The following is a 22,657-nucleotide window of genomic DNA, read 5'->3' on the forward strand; positions in this document are numbered from 1 at the left end:
AATCACGTATTTATTGAGATAAAATTTCCTCATGTATCTAATATTTTTTGATATCATAAAAAATGAAATTAATTATATTTTTTTATATGTAGCATAAGTCTGCATTCTCTCAAACATATCTATTATTAAATTGGTTTTAAAATAATTTAAATGTATAATTTTATTAATCAATTCTCAAGTATTTATATTGTGAAACTTTGCTCCTTGTAGACTTAATAAAATTAAAAAATGAAGTCTAGAAATAATAAAATATTCATATTTTTAGCTGCACTTTCACTTATCTTATTACGAAATAAAACATTTCAGATTTCGAGGACAGGATCATAAATAAAAGAAAAGAATCATAAATAAAAGATTTACAAGTATATATCAATGTAGTAAAAGTGATCAAATTGTTATAAAAACATTTATATTATAATTTTGAATTCTCCATTTTCGTGAAATCAAATAAAAAATCGTTTATATTTTTTTTCAAATAACATGCTTGACGAATATTTAAAGTTCAAAGGTTAGAAAAATAGCGAGCATCTTTTTAACCTAACCTAACCTTGCGATTGACTCTTATAATCTCTCATATCTTTGTGGTTTCATCGGCTTTTGTTAAAAACATGACCAGCAACTATAACGCAACATCAAATAATGAATTGCCTGTGATTGGCGTATACTTTCGGATCGGCAAATCCGATTGGCGATTGATCCCTTTTAATTAATATATTAGTTTATATTAAAACGAGAAATTCCCTTATATGTACTATATATAAATTTTTATATTTATTCTTTATAGAAATTCAATGTTTTATTGTAATTCAAATATTTTTTATTGTTCAAAGTTAGAGTGAAACATTTAAAGTGTTACAAGCTATGTAATTACATATTATTTTTGAAAAGCAGCTATGTTTTTTTACATCAATTAATTCATTATTCTATGCATAAAGGTATCAAAGTATATTTAAAAATCAATAATTATACGAGGTATTTTATATTTTATATCGAAATGTACCAAAATAAAATTAATCATTTACGGGATATGTATAATATATCCCGTAAATGATTAATTTTTTGATATTTCTTAATACTTTTGTACACAAATTAGTAAAGGAATAATATTACATAAAAAAATATATCATTCTATTAAAAAAAAGTGGAGATAATTTGCATGACTTTGAAAAATCGATTAAAAAAATTGATTTTATTATTTATTCCTTTTGAAATCGTACACAACTTTTGTCTGAACGTATTTTTAATTTGATACATATTTTCAGAGATAACAACTTGTAATACTTTAAATGTCCAACTCTGCATACTACTAAAAGCAAACTGAACTAAACTTAAAATTTTTATCAGGAAAGCCTATATTTTATTAAATAAAGATTATTATATATTTTTGTACATGAAAATGTATAATTTTATAAATCATTCTTAAATTTCTCGTAGGTATACTCGTGACCGAGATCAAAGTAGTAGGGGTCGTCGTGGTGGTACTGCGAAGATAGGAACAAGTACTGGCAGAGGCGGCATCGATAATGGACGTGGTGGTAGCAGGTTTGGCACACCTAGAGGAAACTCCAATAATTTACGAGGGGGATTGAAAGGAAAGCAACCTGGTGGCGGTCTAAGGAAAGTAAACTGGGATCTTTGTACTTTGGAACCAATACGCAAAGATTTTTATATAGAGCATCTCGCAGTCAGGAACAGGTATTAATTAATACTATTAGTGATATTAAATTTAATACAAACAATAAATGTGTTCACGATTTTAATTCTGAGTTAGATCTAACGAAGAAGTATATCATTTTCGAGAGAATGCAGAAATAACTGTGAAGGGTGACAATATTCCTAATCCCATACAATATTTCGAGGAGGGAAACTTTCCACCTTACGTAATGGAAGGTATTCGTAGAGAAGGATATTCGCAGCCTACTCCAATTCAAGCTCAAGGATGGCCTATTGCACTTAGCGGTAGAGATCTTGTTGCAATCGCTCAAACTGGCTCTGGAAAGACACTTGGAGTAAGCAGAATTAGAAGTGTATTTAATACAATAATAAATAGATATATAATATAATAATAAATATGTAACCAATGAGAGAATTTTAGAATATTTTATTCGTTTCCTATTCCCATTTGTCCAATTATTTAAATAGCTTTACATATATACTTTATATAATTTCAATAAAATGTTGATTAATATATCGGGGAAATATATGATTTAAAGATGTATTTGTATATGTAAGATGTGCTTGTATTAGATTATTTTCTTTTCTTTTTTCAGTATATTTTACCTGCAATTGTGCATATCATACATCAACCGCGCATAAATACTGGTGATGGACCAATTGTCTTGATCTTAGCTCCAACCAGAGAATTAGCTCAACAAATTCAAGAAGTAGCTAATAGCTTTGGAGAGACTGCGGCTGTAAGAAATACGTGTATTTTTGGCGGGGCTCCAAAAGGACCACAGGCACACGATTTGGAGAGAGGCATTGAAATATGCATTGCTACTCCAGGTAGACTTATAGATTTCTTAGAAAAAGGAACTACAAACTTATGTAGGTATGTATATCTATAAAAATTCACTGATAAATCAAAATTACCTGTAAATTAATAATATGAATTTACACAATTTAAATATTCTTTTACTCATTAATTTTAGGTGTACGTATCTAGTTCTCGATGAAGCCGATCGTATGCTTGATATGGGATTCGAACCTCAGATACGAAAAATAATTGAACAGATACGCCCCGATAGGCAAGTGCTAATGTGGTCGGCGACATGGCCTAAGGAAGTTCGCGCACTTGCAGAGGATTTCTTGACAGATTACGTTCATCTCAATATCGGTTCTTTGACTCTGTCGGCCAATCATAACATTACTCAAATCATTGATGTTTGTCAAGAGTATGAGAAAGATTCGAAGCTGTATAGATTGCTTCAAGAGATTGATACTGAAAAAGAGAATAAGACTATTATATTTGTGGAAACTAAACGTAAAGTGGATGATCTCACGAGAAATATTAGACGCGAAGGCTGGCAAGCTGTATGTATTCACGGTGATAAAAACCAGCAGGAAAGGGATCATGTGTTACAAGAATTCCGCAGTGGAAGAGCGCCGATTTTAGTCGCAACTGATGTAGCTGCTAGAGGCTTGGGTATGTAAAATTCTATTCAGCAATGTTTTGGTGTAGGTGAGACACTAAGAAAGTCACGGTGAAACTGGGTATTGGCAACACTTATTGGATTAGCCGGATGATGCGTTGTTAGAGTGAGGCCAGCCGACAGCTGTGTATGTAGCAATGTGTGATGCATTGGAACTTTTTTATCATATTCGTCTCGATTGTATTATAGAGTCATGTAAAAATTGACGTTTTTCTGATTTATGCCTTTTTCATTCTGCAATTTTTTTGTTCTGCGATTACAGATGTGTCAAACAATCTTTTTTAATAATTTGTTGATTTATTGTTTTTTTATGTAAATATTTTTTTTAATTGTAATCCCATTTTTGTTGTATATAAATCTGTATTTTTTATTTTCATATAAAAGTCATAGAAACGTTTTTGCTACATACTTCAGTGTTTAATTTATAACTGTATTAATTGGTATATGACTAGTTTCAGTGTTGAAGAGTTATTAATTTTGATAATGATATACATGTAAGATCAAGGTTCTGAAAATGCACACAAGCTACCACTAAGTCTGTCTGCTTTTCTTTTTCAGAGGCACAGAGTACCCTAACTCAACGCGGTGTACTGCCAGTATTGGGCAGACACAGTGATTATTTTATTTTCCTTTGCTTATATATTATAACAATTTCTAAATGGAAAGCTAGATTTATATGCGATTTAACTTCTGTCTTAATTTTCTCATTATGGAATAGCAAAGTAGATTTTATAATGACCATTAATGCACTAATCAATCATCAATGCATTAAATAACATGACAATCACAATATATGTGTATTCAAATATTACTTGTAGTAATTAAAAAATGAAATGGGTTTTCTTTAAGCAAGTTTTAAATATGTGAATTAATAATTATAAACATATAAATTTGTAATTGCAATATGAAAACTTAAAAAGTGCAATTGCTAAATTTGTTATCCAGTGCCTCTAACTTTAACTTTAAGAAATGATCATACACAGTGCCTATCAAAACTAATGCACTCAGGCTTAAACCCTAAATTGCTGCCTCTATCCCAAACCAGACACAACCGCTGTGTCTGTCTAATCTCTAGGCCGCCAATATATTACGATAAGAAAGCAATCAGAATTGCCCCACTTTAAAAGCAAACGGGGTCGTTCTTGCTGATTTCACATCGGAATTTTCAAACAAAAGGTGGGTATCTAAATCTATTTTATTGACTGAATTTATCTGGAAATTAATGTCAATAATTTTTTGCCAAAATGTAGCATTTTATTCAATATGCATTTAAGTTATTTAACACTTATTATTATAAATATACTTTTCTTTTATTCTTTCAAACATCATTCTTTATTAATATCTGACAATATCTATATAATATATTAATGCATGAATACACATGCATTAATATATTATAAGTAATATGTTTAATTAAAGGAATATCAATTTAGTTTTTGAATTCAGAAAATTTATAAAATAATACACACACACACACACACACACACATATACACACACATATATATATACATATACATATATATATAATAATTTTATATATATAAATTACAGATTTTTTTTTAGTTTTATCGAGATTTTGTTTTATATGACCAATATAATATTATTAATAACATTTTTCGTGACTACTACTTCACAGATGTGGATGATGTGAAATACGTGATAAATTTCGATTATCCATCTTCATCGGAGGATTATATACACAGAATTGGTCGAACTGGACGTAGGCGACAGACCGGAACGGCATATGCGTTTTTCACAAGTCACAACATGAAACATGCTGGAGACTTGATAGAAGTTTTACGAGAGGCGGGACAGAATGTCAATCCGCGTCTCAGTGAAATGGCAGAGATGGCCAAAGCGGGAAATTTCAGCAGAAGTATGTTTTAGTTTAGAATTAAATATCCAAATTTATATTTTATTCTAATGGTTCTTACACAAAGTAAACTTTGCTCTCACTCTAATAGTATATCATAAATAGGAAAGAAAAAGTTCATTTTATGGGCACTTGATAGTAGTGATCATAATCGCTAGAAGTTCACTCGATTATTTCATATATTTTATATGATAAGGTGTGAAACGTTTCGGCGGTTCTTCTGGTGTTAATGGCGTTGAAAGGAGTAATAACCGAAGAAGCAATAATGATAGAGGAAGAGGTGGTTCAGCAAGAGGAAGAGGCCTTGCTCGCAGCGGGACCTCTTATCAGCCTTCTTCAAATGTTTATTCGGGAACGGATTATAGTAATTATAGTAATTATAATATGAAACAGAATACTTCTTTGAGCCAGAATACGACATATGGATATAGCACGCAAAGAAGTTATGGACAAGGAAGTATGCCTCAAAATTATGGAGGTGGCGATAATTACGGAAGTGGTTATCCATACAGAAGCACAACTTATTAATTCTGTTTTTAATGGATGATTGATAGCACGTATTAATTCTGTTTTTTAATAGATAATTGATAGCACGTAACAATTCAATGGTTAGGTAAAATGTGTCACGTTTAGTTATAGTGAGATTCGACAGGATGCAGATAAGAGCCTGTTAAAGTTATAATAGATGAAAAAAAGATATATACAGAAAATGAATATAAGTTATGCAGCATAATAATAAAAATATCGATATGATAGTATACATTACATTCTATATCGTACATCAAGTGAACAACGATTAATTGACTTTGCAACTCAACAATTGTAAGTTTATTGAATGTAATGTCCATCCGTTTGCATATATGTCGAATTTGCACTGAGTAAACCAAAGAAAACCAAAGAAACTTTGGCGCCACTTTAATGCAATTGTAATTTTATTTTGCAAGTTATTGTTATTTAAAATATATTAATTAATATTTATAAGAACAGAAGAATGTAAATTTCTATATTGGAATGCAATTATTCAAAAAAAGCTCGAGTATTTCTTTTTTTCTTTAAGCAGTTTTAAGCTCTATTTTATAATAATTAAATGTTATTTATAAGTTTTACGATATATTACAGAATTTTTTCTGCAAGCAGTATGTGTACATATATATATATATATATATATATATATATACATGCTGATTATACATCAATCTCGTTATTAACGTTTATAACGTATCATATTTTATTAATATTAGCGGATAAATAATCGTTTTATAAATTTTTATAAAAAAGGTTATTTATCCACTGTTATAAATAGTAGTGAAACAGTGAAAAATTACACGATATTTGCATCACACTCGTGTGCAATATTTAGATTAAAGATGTTTATATAACAACTTTAATTTTTTTTAATTTGAATTGTTTAATTTATTTCTATAGTATCTTATATATATTATTTTTAAGATAAAATCATTAAAAATTATTAGTCATTTAATTTTTATATCGATAATATTAACACAATTGCTATTTTATTTTATTTGACTGAATTGTTCAACGAAACGTTTTAAATTATAATATTAAATAACAGTCTCTCTAATTGTAACTTCCGATGAATTGTAGGGAACTATATGGGAATGTGATAAAAACTTGTCAATGAATTTGTTGGAAGAAAGTGCAATTGATAGATTATATAGATGTATTCGTTTTTCAACGGGACTGCGAAAGTTCTTCGCAAATGTGCTTTCTTGTAATAAATTTAATTGGATGTATAAGTAGATATTGATTAAAACCTGTCTAAATAAAATGACAAGGATTACACATATAATCCTTGTCATTTTAATTTATAATTGATTGCAAATAACCAATATGACACTTAGTGTCACATTATATAAATTATTTGACATGATAAATTATTTGGTAAAATATATGCTGAACCTTTTATTGATAAAACATTTATGTTTCTGGTGTATACACCAGAATTTATAATCTGGAGGCCCAGCAGTATCTCATATAATACAATTTACACACTACTACTTACTACTGATATATATAACCGAATTCGCTATTATATAAGTAATCTGCTGGGTAGAATTAGTCAATTATGTTTAATTATTTATAATATTGAAAATATTGAAAATTGATCAACAACTGTGTTTTTGTTTCATATCTGTAATTTCTCTTGCTATGGAATCTCTTAGGAAAGAAAATATTAATGTGTGTCATTTGTTGTGTGAGTCTGTGTTATAGAATTAATAAAATTAACTTTCGCTTTCTTGAAAGCAGTCGAGTTCTCCCCTGTTCTTAGCATGAGATATGCATTTCTGATACATATGAACTACTATTGAACATTCAACAAGAAAAATGAAGAATATCATTTCATAATAACTTTATTAATAAGATCTATTCAGATAAATTTTTAAAAAATTTTTAAATTATATACATTTATATGCATAAAGAAAGGCTAATAAAATATCTAACGTAACAATTAGTCTATTTTTCTGCAGCTTTTTGTCTGGATAGATTTTCAGCAGAAAAAGCAGTTTTGCAACTGTTGTAACTTTTCTTAATATTTCGATTTTTGTTCTTAATTCTTCACAATTGAATGTATTAACCGATTATATTTTACAGCAGTTGTAAAGTTATTTTTATGTTGAATATAGTCATCAATAATTAGTTTTTTATTGTCATATTGCTAAAATAATGTAGATAGCACGTGTAAAATCATTTAACGTAGTTAAGTAAAATGAATTTTTATTTATAGGTACTCAAATTAACTAGAAACATAACATTCCTCTGGTCCACCCATCCTGGTCCATTCTGGAATTTTTCCTAATTTTTTTTAAATAATATTGATTTGAAATAGTTTTTACAATCTTATTTTTCACGATTTTAAACTTGAAAAATTCTTTAAAAAAATAAAAATTTTAATAATTTCATGTGTCCTTTTTTAGCTTCAAAAAGATATATAATCCTATTTACGTGTTAAAAATTTTTTTTTAATTTCTGTTTCTTATGTTAATTATTAATAATATTATGTAAACACGTAATATTGAATGTGCCGATACTGCATTCAATTTCGACGCTCAACATATTACAAATAATGAATACTAGAGAATGCGACACTAAGAGCCTATTCTGCAATTCTTAACGACTATAATACCATTACATTGTCATTGCACAGGTTTTGTATATAGTAAAAGAGCTGCGCAACTACAAACTAAGTCGCACTATAATTTCGTTACAGTCGTTAAGAGTTACAAAATAGGAGTTACTCTAATGCTGCAAAAAGCATTTGTAGCATTAAGTAGATCGTGATAAAAAATAGAATGAAACTTAGTAACTTGCATTAATAAGTAAAATATTTACACACATTTATAAATTTATATCGTATTTAATTTAATAATTTACATCGCATGAACGTCGCAGTTAGACATCTATGGGTTTGAATTTGGCGCGATACATTTAGTTCCGCAGTATTTATAGCTAAAACGTGATGGCGCTGGAGATTGTCTAACTTGGCCTAACTTTCAGTTCCGGCGAAGAACGCCTTTTTTCAGGCTCCTTAATTTCTCCATCATACCGAATATCGAGAGAGAAGTTCAAAGTAGAAATATTTAGATTTCTCGATTCGGATACTTTCTACAAAAAGAAGTGCAAAATTCGAGGATCGTGACTGGTTTCTACTAGGAGGAACTACTTTTTGCCAGTCGCCATGATGCCGTGACGCCGACACCCTTCCTCCTTCCCGTCCCGTCACTACTGTTGCCTCGTTCCTTCAGCTGGCTGGTCTGATAACGGGTGAACGTGTTCTCGTCACCCGGTCCGGATTCTCGACCCTTATCGGTAACTACCAAGGAAATCGCACGCAGGACATATTCCCACCCCTTGCAATGTAAGTTCGCGCAAGACGACGCGAGATGAATTTCACTCTCGTCGCTTGTTTTCCGTTTAACGCTGCTACTTGTCCACCCTTGTACGCCATTTTGCGAACGGATCCTTTGTCGCGATCTCGGCGTGATCGCAATCGTGAGAATTCACAATGGAAATCGCGACGTCTCAAAATGGACTTTACCTGGATAATACTATGCGCGCGAAACATATAATTGTGTAGCTGAACGAAATTATTAGCGACTCGAAATCTGAAATTACCTTGCATGTATTCGAACGCGCGTCACGTTGGCAAAAAAATCGCGGAAGATTCCACTAGACGAGGCTTGCACGCGAAAGGATCTTTGAGTTCGCGATTTTCATTTGTATAGAAATTTATTGAGGAAAGAAACGAAATAATGAGTCGTAGCGCTAGGAAGTTGCAGGAAGTTACGGGCAATTAACTAGTAATGCATAACTATAGATGCATGCTATAGATTGTTAGGAAATTAGAAAGAAGCGAATTATATTACATAAGCCTAAGCCAAGATTTTCTTTGTGATAAATCTATTCATTGTTAGTTGATGCCCGTTTCTTCCAATATAGATTAACTTTAATTTTGAGTTTAGACTTTATCTTTTTCTAATTAGAACGGATATGATAGAATTTCTGGGGTGAAGAGAGATAGAGAGGGAGAGAATTTTCTATTTTCCGTGGCTAATTGGGAGAAACTTGTCGAATATACAATACTAGGAATAGAGTATATATCTATTTTTGTAGCTGTATTTTGTTTTTTCCTTTTGCACTTAAAATGAGATAGCTATATAATTAGAAAAAGGAAAGAAGAAAATATAAAAGAATTCAGATACAAAAAACAAATGTTATTCGATCTACAAGTTTTCTCTACGTTCTCTCTTACTGCTATTCTTTTATTTATTATAGCAGTACCTCATTTTCTCAATGTTTGATAATTTTTGAATTTTGATTACAAATATGTAGCATGTTGCTAAAGAATCTAGATATGCAAATAGGTAAGTACACGCATACACATATCCTTAAAGTAAAAGGAAAAAATTAGGTCTGTTTTTTATAACTGAATAGTGTACACTTTTGAAACTTCGTAAACCTTCAAATCTGTTCTTGTTGAACTTTTTGCATGGTTCATTTTTTCTTTTTTTTTTCTTTCAACATGAAAAGAAAAAATGAAAAACTTGAATGTAAGACTTAAGTAGTAAGGAAATTCACATGTTGGCTTCACAATTACTTCTACTGTGATTTGTCAATTCGCTTACTGCTTAAGTCTTAAGTTTTTCTATGTGCCACGGCTTTAACATTCACGTTTGATGAAAAATATAAAATCAGTATAATAAGTCTATAATATAAAAGTTAATAATATCAATATCTATAAAATTTCATTGATTTTTATCATTTTTGCAGATATTTAATTCTAAATTTAATTCTAAATTTATAGAATTTTACATTACAAGTTGAAGGTATAATTTTATTCTCTTTTAAATTGAGACTTTTGTATAAGGCAGCAATTTAAAAATCGTTATAATTATAAAGTAAACACTATAATTTGTTTTCGTAAAGTTTTGTTTAAACTAACCGTACAGTTTACAAAAAATTTATATTCTTCAATGAAAAAAAGCTAGAATATATTAATGTCAGATAAATGGATGATGCGTGTACATCAAATGAGCATCTTACAACTTTTATTTTGTCAGTTTGAAAATGTTTAATAACATATAAAATAACAATAATTATGCATAATGGCATAAGATATTGTTAGTAATCTTTTCATTTTATTATTTTAATTGTTTTACATATTATGAATAAATTGTCTATTGACTAGGAAGTAGCGCGAGAACCTTAAAAGTTCAGCTTAAAAGTACAGACCTTTGCATAAAATATAAGAAAATCAATTAATCAATCAGTCTTTTATTTTATAGAAATAGAAGAAATAAAAGACTTTGATTGGTTCATTTTCTTATGCTTTATGCATAAAGTTTAAAATTTGGAATATTTGATATTTGATGGAAAAGAAAAATCTGGCAGAAATAAAAAGACACCTTAATTTATTTATGCTTAGAGTAATCCGATATTTGCTTCTTTTTCTTTTTAAAGAATTAAGGTTTAATGATTTATTTTGTTTGCAAAAAGGGCATACGGTGACCGCTCTGATCGTTCTGATAGACGAGGAGGAGGAGGAGGTGGCGGTGGAGCACGTGGTGGTGGTGGTAGATTCGGCGGACGCGATGGAGGCGGAGGAGGCAATAGATTTGGCAGCAGCGGAAACAGAGACAGCAATTTTGGAAACAACAATTTTAAAAATCGGCAACCTGGGGAACGGTTACGTAAACCACGATGGGATATGAGCACTTTACCACAATTCAGAAAGGATTTCTACCAGCCACATCCTAACGTAATGGCACGGAGTATTCACGCTGTAGAGGCATATCGTTCCAATAAAGAGATCACTGTGAAGGGGGCTAACGTTCCAGGTCCCAATATTTATTTCGAAGAAGGTGGCTTCCCAGACTATGTCCTCAATGAGATTCGTAGACAAGGATTTGGTGAACCGACCGCGATCCAGGCACAAGGTTGGCCTATTGCCCTGTCCGGCCGAGATATGGTTGGTATAGCGCAAACGGGTTCTGGAAAGACTCTGGCATACATCTTGCCGGCGATCGTGCATATAAATCATCAACCTAGACTGAGCAGGAACGATGGGCCAATCGCATTAATCTTAGCGCCAACTCGAGAATTGGCACAACAAATTCAACAAGTAGCATCAGATTTTGGCATGTCTTCTCAGGTGCGAAACACATGTATCTTCGGTGGTGCTCCAAAAGGACCTCAGGCGCGTGACCTCGAGCGCGGCGTAGAGATTTGTATTGCTACGCCAGGACGTCTTATAGACTTTTTGGAACGCGGCACAACTAATCTACGTAGATGTACATATTTAGTACTTGATGAGGCCGATAGAATGCTCGATATGGGCTTCGAGCCTCAAATTAGGAAAATTGTAGAACAAATACGTCCCGACCGTCAGACTCTCATGTGGTCGGCGACGTGGCCAAAGGAAGTACGTAATCTCGCGGAAGAGTTCCTAACAGATTACATACAAATCAACATTGGTTCCCTGCAATTGGCTGCCAATCACAATATTCTGCAAATCGTTGATGTATGTGAGGAATATGAAAAGGAGAGTAAACTCATGAAATTGTTGGAAGAAATCTCAAATGAACCAGAAAATAAGACTATAATATTTGTCGAAACTAAAAGAAAAGTGGATGATATAACAAGAGCTATTAATAGATACGGATGGCAAGCGATTGGTATTCACGGAGACAAAAGCCAACAAGAAAGAGATTATGTATTAAATCGTGAGTGCTATTGTTATGATTTTCTAAATATACGAGAAGCAAATATTAACATTTTTATATAAATGTCTTGAAATTTTTTATTTTAAATTAACTTTATTTAAATACGTAAAGTTAGAAAACTTCTAATTATAAACATTTATACAGAAATTATAATATTAAATTCTTGTAATAATCTCGGTATTTTATATAATTCTTTTTATATTTGTTAAAACAAAATTTAGCTAAATACTGTTTTTTATATTTACTTGATTTATCTTTATTTACTTTTATACTACCTTTTGGGATTGTAATTTGTGATACAAGAGATATTGTTTTAGAGTTCCGGAATAGCAGATCTGCCATCCTTGTGGCTACTGATGTGGCGGCGAGAGGTTTAGGTAAGAATTTGCAGATATATAGGTATGATGTAAGGGTCAGGCTGCGATGGTTATTTCACATTTGTGAAAGTCGTGGTATTGTAATGTGGCAATAACGTGGGATAACGGCATGTGCCAGACTGATTGACATTACCTTCTTACCAGTGTGGCTGGAGATAATTTATTATTCTTAAGGAATTCCAGGAACGACTAGTTAAATATCCTATTTGATTTTGCCATTGACATCTTCAGTTTAATTAATTTTAATCGCTAATTCTTTCTTTTCGCCTACTAATTAATTGAGAGTTTCGGTGGTGCGCGTTATAGAGCGCACTAGAGCAATTAACATTGCCATTGTCTTTTCAGCGATATGATTAATGAAGGAATAAGTTTTAATTATTTTGTTAACTTCTTCTAAGTCTTCTTTTATCATAGGCATAGACTAGTGTACCATAGGTGGATTTTGGCGTTCTTTTAATATTTTCGCATTTTATTTTTGAACGGTAACACGTTAAATAGACTTTAAACGATATGATTGATAGAATAAATAATATAGAAAGAACGTCAAAATATTTCAGCTTTAAGAATAGGAAATCAGGTAAGCGATTTAGAGGCAGGTTTATCTCTTCCGATTTTGTACTCTCAGATCGAAACAAGTCCTGTCAGTCTGGTATTAACGTGCTGTTCTATGTGTTTTCAGAGGCACATGCGACTCTGGAGTCTTAGAACTCTGCAACTAGCTTTGGAAAATATAATTGAACGGGGCGTGACTGCTGGTCGCCGCCCCCTCGCAACAAGCTAACCAAACGCTGTGCCTCGGCCACCTTGCCACTCGAAAAACACTCTCACTCTGTACCTGCGACGGTCCAAAGTATGGAAATTGTAATGTTAGGGCGTTTAGCATAAGGACGAAAAAGAAAAAAACAAAATGGATAGATATATTATTATCGGTTATATATTCGTTGGATTGATAGTAAATTGCATCAAGTCGCGCTCTGCATTATTTGTGATATTATTTAAACGCCGCTTTTTATTTCATGTAAAAACTCGATATAAGTGGACAACTTTTAGAACATATTCTGAAATCTTTGCATAATATTTATATTATTTATGAATTTGATTTGTCGAAGACTTTCTGTAAGTTAGGGCGAACAAATGAGGAGTAGCGATAATTATTAATAATTATTGCATCAAAATAGGAAGGAGTCTTCACAATATTGCGGTGCGTAATTCTTGATGCTAATTATTTGATGGGGGAGTACATGTGGGGGTTGAGTGGAGAACGCAAGGTGCTCACTTGATGTTCCAACCTCTTCACCGAAGCAATGTACAAGGACCAAATTTCGAAATATCCAGCACAGATCCATACTTTGGTGCGGGAGAGAAGGGTGTAATGTTGACTAAGAATAAAAATGTAGAGCTCGCTAATACGTGAAGCGAGAATTCCATGAGAACCATCTGAGCTCTGATTCCTCTACATTTCCAAAAAATGTATTTACATTTCCAGCTCTAGTCGCAAACAGGTAATTACATGCAGACTTGCTCTTTGTGGTCAACTTGAATGTTATATACAAATTGCAAATGGAACTAAAGCTAGTTTATTGCACCTTGGAACAATATTTTTTATTAATTGATGTAACTTTTATGTTCTTGTCCGTCCTTCATGTTCAAAATATGTTTTAAAATGTCGGCCACGTAGCAGCAGCATTGTAAATGCTGTTTCAAAACTTGCTGCAGAATATTCAGTAACTTGAGAGCATTCTTTAATTCCATTAGCAAAGACAACGTCCTGGTAAAATGCTTGAATATATTCGCTTTATAAGTTAATTGAACCACAAAGGAACAAGTGTTTTCCGTGTGCTGTTATTATAACTTGATGTATCTCGCAGATGTCGAGGATGTCAAATTTGTGATAAACTTGGACTATCCGTCTAACTCTGAGGACTATGTGCACCGTATCGGACGTACGGGTCGTTCGCAGCGTACAGGAACTGCGTACGCTTTTTTCACGCCCGGCAATGCTCACAAGGCTGGTGACTTAATTCAAGTTTTAGAAGAGGCTAAGCAAGTTGTCAATCCGAAATTATATGATTTATCCCGAAATCCTGGCATTTATAAGAGTGAGTATTGTTCTTTTTTTTTTTTAATTACAATTGATAGATACTAAAATTTCACATCTACTTAAAATTTATGTTTAATTTTTATAAAAAAATTTTTTTTTTTAAATATTTTATTGCTAACTAGGGGGATTATTATTAATTAATAATTAGGAGGACGCTACGGTGGACGCAGTGGAGGTGGAGGCGGTGGACGAGGATCTGGAGGCCGTGGTGGTTCACGAGGATCTCGTGGAGGCCGTGATGCAGGAGATAGAGGAAGATTCGACCGCTCTTCCGGTACTGGTGCAAGTGATCGCAACAAATGGTCCGGAAGCAGTAGCGGTGGGTTCTCAGCCTTTAAAAAATTGATTGTATAATTTTGTTGAATCTGTCCGCTTGAAATGGAAAAAATGTTATTTGCATTATTCTAAATCAGTAAAAGATCAAGTCACCATACAATCAAGTCTCCGTGTTCTTAGCCCTTCTATTCTTTCCACTTCCCTAGTTTTTAAGATTCTTGATTATATTTACTGCTGCCATATTGTGACGTTCATAGCGTTAGATGGGTGAAATTATTGTGTTTTGTAAATGCTTGATGTACGCTTCACATAGGTGGCATAGGCGGGGCTAGCTATGGAAGCAGTAAATCGTTCCCTCAAAACAGCTTTGGAAGTGGAACTTCCGGCGGTGGCTCTGGTAGCTACAGCCAGAACAATAGTGGATATGGAAGCAGCTACAGGCAACAAAACGGCTATTGAACGAACGATCAAATGTGGGTATTACATAACCTAACAAAGAAAAGAGAAATTTTAGATCGATAGACTATCTAAATAAGAAAAAATTATAAGGGCAACATTTTCGTCTGGCTCTATATATCTTTCTCATTTGTAACAGAATACTCCCATTTGCGTCCCAGAGGGAATAATGGCAGACGATTGATTGAGCCGACGAGCCCAGAATTGCAGAGAATTGTTCCAAAAAAAATTACACATTCTCACGAACATTCGCCTCCTTTTCTTTTCCAGTACACGTCACTCTTCATTAGCTTTAAGTAATATTACAATATTATCAATTATGCAAAGTCAAGTATGTTATATTTAGGATAGGATCCTTAATATATTTAAGCGGTCAATTATCGCATTGCCGCCGAATGATATAGTATTACAATTCGATTGGCTTGCCGCTGTACATTCAATAAAATAGTGTAAGACTGACACTATAAAAAGCTAAAAACGTAATGTTGGTTTTAAGTGATTTTTCTTCGATAATATTTTTTTGACGCAGAGCGTATTTATTTTTTACTTTTACGTGCATATTTATTTCTATAATCTATTGATATCATAATAGCGATATAAATTTAATTTATGCTTGTATAATTGCAATTTATTTTGATTATAAATTTCAGAGATTCCTCTGTGTATTATAAATCATGAATATGTATAAATGTGTGTTTATGATCGGCATTCAATCAACGTCGATGCGACATTTTGACGAAGTTATATATAAGTTAGACGTCTTGAGTCACGAATGCCGTCACACAAACACGCGTATATATATGCTGATGTTAAATTTACTATGAAATATCCTATCTAAAGACGCCTGATAATTTCATTATTACATTATTGATAATAATTAATCTTTTAAAGTGCCGGGGAAGACCATTTGCTTCATTCATTGGTTATCGAGAATCATACGATCCAATTTGAAATTTGCTTTTTTACTCAAGTGAAAAATATTTACTCCAGCGAGGTTATCGTGCAACAATAAAACATTTGTTATGTCTATGATTATATCGCACATTTTTCCATAATGACCAAGCTTTCCAGCTTTCCAATTTAATTGCCCGCATCATCAGTGCGATATATGTTTTTATGGCGATGCTGTAAATCATCAGAATGTGTAGAATATCAAAGCTTCTTGTCGCGTAACAAAGTTCAATATTGCAAATAAGATAACATTCAGTTTATAAATAAATTTAAGATGACTAGAAAAGTAATAAAATTGCTCCTATATTTAATTTTATTTATACTTTGTTCGTTACGTTTCACATACTTTTGAAATTCTACAATGACTGAACTTTGTATTTTATATAATAAATCTTTGTGTCTGTTAGATTGTAATGTTAACAAACATATATCTGCTAGATTATAGTGATAACAAAAATGATAACAATGTCTTAACTTACAATGGATGCGTAGTAATTGTTATAAACACTAATCATGTGAATTTATTTCTATCTCTTCCTAATCTCTTTGTATTAGAACAAAGAAGTTTTTAACATTGTAACAATACACATAATCAAACAATAATAGGAAGAGATAAAGCATGATTGTGTACTATTCATAATCACATTTATATATATGTTTCTAATGTACAGAATGCTCGAAATTCGCAAATTAATATCACAGTAAGAAAGAAAAAGAGAATACTTTTATAACTTATTTTTTCGAGAACTCGCTATGATATTTTGATTCGCGAATTTCGAGACACTGTATATACACATCTAGTATTACAGAAAAATATGCCAAATCATCGTGTTCATCTAACACTAAGTCTAAAAGATATTTAAATGAAATTCAATTTTTTAATTGCAATTTTTAAGAGGTTACTAGATTACTATTAAAATAGTAGGTAACTATAATACTATATTTATATCGTTTATTTGTAGAATAATGAAAATTAAAACTTTAACTCGACAGACATTACAGCGATTACTGTACATTGATTTATTAAAATAATCGAATTATCTGTCATTTCAGAATTCCAAAATTAAAAATATTTTGTGTTGTCGAGTTAAGTTACTACTTCATTCTACGATTAATTCTTAAAATCCGAGATATAGCTTTTATAAAGACAAAGAACTTTTATAGAATAGAACATAAGAATGTATTTTCGCGCATATACTTAATGCGGAGAAATCAGGCGAAATCTATTAGAGATACGTCTTCGCATTCATCAATATAAATAATCTTCAACAATTATGCGGGCAACTCCATAACGAAACTTTGAAAATGCCGATATAAAAACCATTTATTTCTTCGAGAGACTTGAGAAAAAAAATTTAGAATTGTAAATCAATAAATAATAGTATTCGGTAATTTTTTTTTCTTTATATAAAATCACTTTTCAAAACTTAATCATGTAGACTTTTAATTCACAAGATAAGAATTGACGTTTGCGAAATTGATATTAGGAGAGATGTGCTTCAGTTATAAATTTTTCCACAAGGGCTGTGCTTCTCCTGGATCGAGTTACGTCAGTCCCTATTCGGCGATGACGTCAACTCGACGAGAATGAGATTTTAATTCTTGTGAATCACGGGACGCGGTGGGGTTTTAAAGCCCATCACTGAAACGTATTAGTTGTTCGCCTCGTATACTTCAACATGCTTCAACATGTTCCTACCATAGCTTCTTCTTATTCTAACGAGTGCGTTTAAGTGAGTAGGGAGCCTACGGTTGGAGTAAATAGGAGCATGTTGGAGCATGCGACGCGACAAACCTATTGCACAACGTATATATGAAACAACGCATGCGATCCGACTCACTTCGAGATTGTTCGAGTCTTCGGGATAGGTGGCGAGGTCTGACCGAGTCTGGCGATTACTCCAAGTTGTGCGCGCGCGTGGCCTCTCCCTCCGCCCTTTCGTCCCTCTCTATCCCTCTTTGATCAACCCACGGCGGACGTCACTCCGAGACCCGAGTTCGAGTCACTCCAGTTCGGCAGTCACGATAGTCGCGGTAGGAACTGTGAGAAGAGACAGTCAGTATTGTCAGTAGTGTCAGAAACTTAATCGTGTTCCGTCATGACGGAGGAAAACCGCAAGGAGGTCCGCGTCTGGTGCGATGGGTGGTAAGTGTGTGAGTTTTGTGGATTTTTTTGTCGTATCGAAGGGAATACACGTTGAATAGAATCATAAAGAAGCGACGCCGCTCAATGCGGCTGAATGCGGCGTCGCTCGTTGCCCAGCCGGTCGACGAGATATAATACGTGTCTTCTCGATGTGTCGCAACGCGCGGGATTACCGTTGCATCCTCGTCACGAGCTTCGTTAGGAACGCGATCAATCGATATTATTGCACGGTCATACGTGTCCAACCCTCACACTGGCGCGGCGGGTGTAAGTAAAATTACGAGGAAAGCGAGTTTCCTGAAATTAGCTTTCTCGATCTTCCTCGTTAGTAACTTTCACGCGATCACTAATTGCAAACGATTTAGCCTTAATTATTTACAGGTTTCTATAGAATCTTGTATAGAATTATGTTTTTATTTATATTTTTTTATAATTCTATTATTCAATTTATAAGGGTTTTATCGTGAAAAAGAGAAGAAACAAGAGCGCGTTCTCCAGTCTTTTTTCTAGCGAAGTAGATTAATCGAATGGGGAAATGTACAACTGGAAAAAATGTATTAAATATTAATAAATATCTGTTTGAATAATACAAATGAAATATTTACTACATGTAAATGTATGTTATTTATTTGATACAAGAATCATTAATTTGATTTCAAGTATCATTTTTGTTATTGAGTAAATATTTACTATAAGTATGTTTATTAGTATTATTAGTATTAGTTAAACAAATATTTATTAAAATTCAGCAAATCCAGTGCACGAGGAAGTCGAGTTCTTGAATTAATTTTCCAATTTTTATCGTTAACTCTCACTGCAAATGAAGGATTTTGTTCTTCTTAAGAGATTTCTACTTATAGGAATTATATTCTCATTTATATTTTATATTCTATTATTTATATTCTGGAATTTTATCACGAAAGAGAAGAGACAAGCGTGTTTTCTCGAAGTCTTCTAACGAAATAGATTAGTTGAATGAAGGAAATATGCGAGGAGGATGAATTCTTGAATTAGTTCCCTCGAGTTTTTCATTAATTTTTACGTGATCGCAAATGAAGGATTTATTCTTAAAGATATCTATCATAGGATATCTTATCATAGGAATTATATTCTTACTTATATTTTATAATAATCCTATTTACTTTATACACCTATTATTTATATAGGATTTATCAGGGTTTTATCGTACAAGAAGAGAAGCAAGTCCGTTTTCCTCTTATTTCTTAAGTAATAAAGGTCTCGTCCATTTCTCATATGATAAAGTCTTTTTTGTCTCCATTTCTACTAATTTAGATTAACTTTAATCTCGGTTTGATTTACTTTGTATCTTTATCTAAGAATTAGATAAAAGCAAGTAAAACCAAGATTGCAATTAATCTATATTTATAGATATGGACATATCTATAGATAGAAATGGACATAAATTTTCTAGTAAAATAAATCAAGTATAGTCAAGAAAGACAAATTTCTGAAGCGTTCTTCATATATTTAAACTTTCACGCACTGATTACAAACGATTGATTTTTATTATAAGATTTCTATTTGTTTAAGAAATATTTATATTTTATTATTTTATTTAATTGATATTTATATTATAGAGATTTTATTGGACAAGAAAAAAGGCAAGTGAATTCTTCAGTCTCACTATTTTTTAGTAGATTAATTTATTGATTAATTGAATGGAAATATACGGGAATATATGAGGAATATACTCGAGGAAGAGACAAGTTCTTGAATTAGAATTCTTCGATTTTCCTCTCGTTAAAACTTTCACGCGCTGATTGCAAACGATTGCGAACGAATGATTTATTTTTATTAAAAATGTCTACTCATCTTAGGCATTGCATTCTTACCTATACATATTCGTATATTCGTATATTTTATAATTTTATTATTTCATTTATATTAGAGAGAATTTATTATGAATAAAAAAAGGCATTTTCCAATCTCTGTTCTTTCTTACACGGAAAGAGCAATTTTATTGAAGAATCTAAAAATTTAGCTAGATATAGACTTGGAAATAATTTTGCTAGACCATCAAAATAATTAGATAGGACAACAAATTGATGGCTAGAATATAAAAACATTGCATCATGCTTAAGATTCCTACAAAATTATTTTGATGGTCCAACAAAATTATTTTCAGATCTGTAGCTAAAGCTACATTTTTAGATTCTTCGGCAGAATCGCTCTTAGTTAAATTAGTCGAATGGGGAAATATATATAACGTACTCCGAAATCGCACTTTACGCGTGATTGGCAATAGAGAATCGTCTCCGGTCGGAGCAATTCACTGTAACACAATTCGGAGTAGCGCAGCGCATGTCCTCGTTTAACGCTCTGATAAAATGGTACAGGGACAGGACGACCGATATATGATAGACCGGTTCGTCGAATTCAAGTCCTTGTTCACGGCCTCGAATCTCTTCATTCTTTTCCAATATACGATAACTTGTTTAAAATCTTGTATATTTCAGATAAATTATATCTCTGTTCATTAAATAATACTGCCGACAAACGAGTTGTTGGAATGATAATCGATTAGCGATAAGCGCCCATGAAATATGATCGTTATTTCGTATATAATATTCTACGATTCATTACAATTTTTTTTTTTACGATGTAAAGATCTTTAGAATATAAGACCTTGGTTATAACTTGCTCAATTTATGTTTATATTTTACATTATTATTACTCAATCAATATATATAACATATATATTGATCGTATATATTTTATGTTATTACATGTTTATATTTTACGTTATTGTGCATGTTAATCAAAATCAATATATATTAATGATGCAAAAATAAACTCGAAAATTGTAGCTTGTAATGAACATGCCGATTTAAATTTTATTCTGTTGAATATTTTAACACTAATTTTAATCTCTACATTTCTCTTTTTTATTTCGATATATTTTATTATTTATAAACCGAATTTTATTTACGACTTGCTTCTCAGAACTGTAACCACGCACATTTTTCTATGTAATTGTTTAATATTAATTTCGAACGCGATAGATATGTACACACAGATTCATATAATCAGTATGTATCGTCATGCGACTTGTATTCAGCGTTATCGCGACAGGCGCGATTAATATAATAGTTACCAAAGCATTTTATACTCGGGGTCTGTTAACGGACTGCTTCTCTCGAAATCTTTGTTGAATTATTAATATATTATGTATTTTTTCATTTTTAACATATCTAACCTTTAGACATTTTTATGCTAAAATGTAGTTTACTGTGCCCTAAGAAATATATTTTCTTTTCTTTTGCATTGTTTGCATAATTTGCAGATTTTAGTTCAATATTATTTAAACATGAAATACGAAGCACAAATAATTTATAGATTTATACAGCTATTATATTTATTGCTTTTGTTGACCTATTATTACTTATACAAATGAAAGTGATATTTAATCTTTTCTTTCACTCAAATAATTTGGACAATATTTATTAATTTGTAAAAAAATTTTTTATTTTTTATGTTATATTATGCTAAATGATTTTTTTTTAATAATTCTTTTGATGAAATAAATTTTATTGACATTTTTGTTAATGATATTCTTTATTTACGCAAATTAAATACACAATTGATTGCAGCTATGACATGGTGCATTTTGGACATGCAAATTCCTTGAGACAGGCGAAAGCTTTAGGCGATTATCTGGTGGTAGGTGTTCACAATGATGAAGAAATTACAAAACACAAAGGCCCTCCCGTCTTCACTGAGCAAGAAAGGTATATATCTATTGCTTCATTAAAGGAAATTATGTAAGTTATAATAATCACGATTTTGATTGTCATTCTAGAGTTGATTATTATGTGTCGATTTCATATTCCTTATATTATTTTCTTGAAACTCGTAATATTAATGGATACAAGTATTCTCTACTTCTTGTACAACATACTTTTTTTTTCTTATACCTTAGAAACGGTGGTTACATAATGAACGTTAATGTTTCGATTCTAACACATACACTTTAGTCATTACGTTAGAAAAAATGTTTATCCGAGAGAGAGAGAGAGAGAGAGAGAGAGAGAGAGAGAGAGAGAGAGAGAGAGAGAGAGAGA

The 22,657-nt window shown here is 31.8% G+C and overlaps 3 protein-coding genes across 6 annotated transcripts in view; all 3 read left to right on the plus strand.

Moving 5' to 3' along the window:
- The window catches only part of LOC108688531 (ATP-dependent RNA helicase dbp2-like), a 9,641-nt gene extending 3,708 nt beyond the window's left edge, over positions 1-5,933 (plus strand). Inside the window, exons 2-7 of the mRNA XM_018194834.1 lie at positions 1,435-1,695; positions 1,772-2,009; positions 2,271-2,551; positions 2,652-3,145; positions 4,791-5,030; positions 5,224-5,933. Coding sequence (XP_018050323.1) covers positions 1,435-1,695; positions 1,772-2,009; positions 2,271-2,551; positions 2,652-3,145; positions 4,791-5,030; positions 5,224-5,555 — 1,846 coding nt within the window. The 3' untranslated portion in view covers positions 5,556-5,933. The remainder of the gene's footprint in view (positions 1-1,434; positions 1,696-1,771; positions 2,010-2,270; positions 2,552-2,651; positions 3,146-4,790; positions 5,031-5,223) is intronic.
- A 2,816-nt stretch (positions 5,934-8,749) lies between these two features.
- Positions 8,750-15,950, plus strand: LOC108688530 (ATP-dependent RNA helicase dbp2-like). Its single transcript, XM_018194832.1, has 7 exons — positions 8,750-8,904; positions 11,043-12,268; positions 12,586-12,645; positions 14,514-14,744; positions 14,895-15,065; positions 15,336-15,495; positions 15,618-15,950. Coding segments are annotated over exons 1-6 (1,836 nt in total). The 5' UTR covers positions 8,750-8,902; the 3' UTR covers positions 15,482-15,495; positions 15,618-15,950.
- A 2,147-nt stretch (positions 15,951-18,097) lies between these two features.
- LOC108688512 (ethanolamine-phosphate cytidylyltransferase) overlaps positions 18,098-22,657 on the plus strand; it is a 7,823-nt gene continuing 3,263 nt past the window's right edge. The window contains exons 1-2 of one of the 4 annotated variants that reach the window (XM_018194808.1): positions 18,098-18,583; positions 22,187-22,324. In XM_018194808.1, coding sequence (XP_018050297.1) covers positions 22,194-22,324 — 131 coding nt within the window. In that variant the 5' untranslated portion in view covers positions 18,098-18,583; positions 22,187-22,193. Of the gene's footprint in view, positions 18,584-18,659; positions 18,843-22,186; positions 22,325-22,657 lie in introns of those variants that run through there. The other 3 variants (XM_018194811.1, XM_018194812.1, XM_018194809.1) reach the window with 3 other exon arrangements.

The sequence above is a fragment of the Atta colombica genome, unplaced genomic scaffold (genome assembly GCF_001594045.1).
Source record: "Atta colombica isolate Treedump-2 unplaced genomic scaffold, Acol1.0 scaffold234, whole genome shotgun sequence".
In the NCBI taxonomy this organism is placed as follows: domain Eukaryota; kingdom Metazoa; phylum Arthropoda; class Insecta; order Hymenoptera; family Formicidae; genus Atta; species Atta colombica.